Genomic DNA, 3131 nt, shown 5'->3' with positions numbered 1-3131 from the left:
GAAAGAAAGAAAGAAAGAAAGAAAGAAAGAAAGAAAGAAAGAAAGAAGATTCATGGCTATAAGAACAATTGTGGTTAGAGACTGAGCCAAGCAAAACTCATGTAGTAGAAATGATGCCATGAGATGTGGCTGGTAGAGATAAGACAGTAGTTGCCGAGAGGTCTCAAGGAAACCGGAAAACCTAGACTGCTTATCTTGTCCTTAAACTTGAAGGGCTTTGATTGTAGATTGAGTGCAGCAGATCGCACACGAGGGAGAACTCTGGGGTGTAGGGCACCCACTCTATTTAGAAGTAGGGGGGAAACTTCAAAATTGGGCATATTTTGAATGCTGTGACTTTGTAGGATTCTGCTCTGTGTTACATGGACAGGTGGTGACCTCCAGGCCAGTGAGAAGCCCTGTCTCAAGAACAACATGAATGGTACTGGAGGAAGGACAACCGGACAGCCGAGATTTGCTTTTGCCTATAGACACATGTGTGCACCTAAATACATATATACATGCACACACGAGAGACCAACGGGGAGGGGGCTACGTGCACAAGAAGTGAGAGAAGTGTCTGTGTGAGAGTCCACTCATCTGGCTTTATTTTATTCTCCCAAAGATCAGGGACTTGGCACAGGGCTTATCTGTCCCTTTTCTGTATTGTGTGCTGGTGTACACTTATAAGTTTTGAGCAATTAAGAGGGTGACACTTTCCTTTAAGTTAATGTGTTGATGTTGACATCATAGCGATCATAAAATTGGTAAATTTTACTGCATTCATTGTGCATTAAAGTGGAATCTATTTGATGTCATTCATTGCGGAACTGGTTCTCTCCAATAGAAAAATGTATTCTTATCATGATCATTGATATTTCAAATATCTGACTTCATCCATCCTTAGTTGTGAATAAACTTGTTTAGAGCATTCTCTCTATTGAGCTGATATGTGATCTGCAGTGTCAGGAGTCAGAGCCCTGCTATCCAGCGGAACTCAGCCTAAGCTAAACCAATTCCTCTAGGATGGTTGTCTGTTTCGCTAGCGGTTTCTTATGTCATTTTTATTATAGATTCCTGGGCTGCCTGCAGGCAGAGGGAAGCCGAAGCGGTGCTGAAGATGGGCCCAGTAGGTGCAGAGGCAGACGAGAATCAAACTGCAGAAGCGAAGGTGGAGTCCTATGGGCCAGGGCACACCACTCCTAGAGGAGAGCTGCCCCCTGATCCAAAGCCGGAGCTCATAGACAGCACCAAGCTGATTGAGGTGCAGGTGGTCCTCATCGTGGCCTATTGCTCCATCATCTTGCTGGGGGTAGTTGGCAACTCCCTGGTAATCCACGTGGTAATCAAATTCAAGAGCATGCGCACAGTGACCAACTTTTTCATTGCCAACCTGGCTGTGGCGGATCTTCTGGTGAACACCCTGTGCCTGCCGTTCACGCTTACCTATACTCTAATGGGGGAGTGGAAGATGGGTCCAGTCCTGTGCCATCTGGTGCCCTATGCCCAGGGCCTAGCAGTTCAAGTGTCCACAATAACGCTCACAGTCATTGCTCTGGACCGCCATCGCTGTATTGTCTACCACCTGGAGAGTAAGATCTCCAAGCGAATCAGCTTCCTAATTATTGGCCTGGCCTGGGGCATCAGTGCCCTGCTGGCAAGTCCCCTGGCCATCTTCCGGGAGTACTCGCTGATTGAGATCATTCCTGACTTTGAGATTGTGGCCTGTACTGAGAAGTGGCCCGGGGAGGAGAAGAGTGTGTATGGCACAGTCTACAGCCTTTCCACCTTGCTAATCCTCTACGTTTTGCCTCTGTGCATCATATCTTTCTCCTACATCCGTATATGGAGTAAGCTGAAGAACCATGTCAGTCCCGGAGCTGCCGGTGACCATTACCATCAGCGAAGGCACAAAACCACGAAAATGCTGGTGTGTGTAGTGGTGGTGTTTGCAGTCAGCTGGCTGCCCCTCCATGCCTTCCAGCTCGCTGTGGACATTGACAGCCATGTCCTGGACCTGAAGGAGTACAAACTCATCTTCACAGTGTTCCACATCATTGCCATGTGCTCCACCTTCGCCAACCCCCTTCTCTATGGCTGGATGAACAGCAACTACAGAAAAGCTTTCCTCTCTGCCTTCCGCTGTGAGCAGAGGCTGGATGCCATTCACTCAGAGGTGTCCATGACATTCAAGGCTAAAAAGAACCTGGAAGTCAAAAAGAACAATGGTCCCACTGACTCTTTTTCAGAGGCTACTAACGTCTAAGAGAGCAGGCGTGAAAGCACGTGGATGAATTGTGGCCGGAGCTGCCGATCTGGCTGGTTTTCTGGGCGGTGCATGCCGACCCTCCCACTGTACTGACTGAAAAGCATCAGCATGGAAGCTCTGGCAGCATTATTCCCGGAGGACGGCTGGCAGAGCTGACGTGAGAATGCCGACATTGGTCTGATTGCCGACCTTCGCATGGTGAATTATGAGTGAAGGAGGGAAGGAAAGCTGTACAGGGAGTCAGCATCAGCCTGGCTGAAAGGGAGAAGTCAGAGTTAACTCCGAAGGCACAGTAGGATCTGAACCAGAGGTGGTGTGGACTCCACTGCTCCCTCATCACTGGGTGAAAAGCTGCTAAACCACCCAGATGTCCCTATGGAGCCAGAGGCTCTCTGTGAAGGTATTTTGGTTTTATTGTCCTTCCTGAGAGGAAACCCAAAAGAGACTGTTTCGGGAAAAACATTGCTTCCTAGCTAATGGGATGACTGCAAGAGAGCTTCAAGAGAAGAAACACATTTGCTATTCGACTAATATTTTGGTAATGATGAAGGAAATCTTTATATACTCAGTGAACAATTAATTGTTCTGAAATCAAATGTACAATTGTTTAAATTTTTTTCATTCTGAAGTTATCAAACTAAAAAAAAAAATAATGCTAACCATTGCTTTGTTTCTTGTTTTGAGGCATTCCTGCTTTGTCTAGATACTGTTTAGATAGGAAGTAAGCAACTCAGCCCTATTTTTTTATTGCTAATTGTCAAAGTCTTCTGGACCTATACAATGTCTATGACCATTCCTGCATGGGAGCAAAGTTCTCATTAAAAATTAAATCACACTAGAAAATAATGTTGTAACAACTTGAGTCTAGCTGAAAGCAATTTCT

The 3131-nt window shown here is 46.2% G+C and overlaps 1 protein-coding gene across 1 annotated transcript in view; it reads left to right on the top strand.

The window, feature by feature from the left end:
• Positions 1–2770, top strand: part of Npy2r (neuropeptide Y receptor Y2) — a 6531-nt gene extending 3761 nt beyond the window's left edge. Inside the window, exon 2 of the mRNA XM_055596657.1 lies at positions 1053–2770. Coding sequence (XP_055452632.1) covers positions 1100–2245 — 1146 coding nt within the window. The 5' untranslated portion in view covers positions 1053–1099 and the 3' untranslated portion in view covers positions 2246–2770. The remainder of the gene's footprint in view (positions 1–1052) is intronic.
• The last annotated feature ends 361 nt before the right edge of the window (positions 2771–3131 follow it).

This window comes from Psammomys obesus, unplaced genomic scaffold (genome assembly GCF_907164565.1).
Source record: "Psammomys obesus unplaced genomic scaffold, mPsaObe1.curated_primary_1811, whole genome shotgun sequence".
NCBI lineage: Eukaryota > Metazoa > Chordata > Mammalia > Rodentia > Muridae > Psammomys > Psammomys obesus.
The sequence above is the reverse complement of the archived record's forward strand: the minus strand, read 5'-3'. Positions and strand labels throughout refer to the sequence as shown.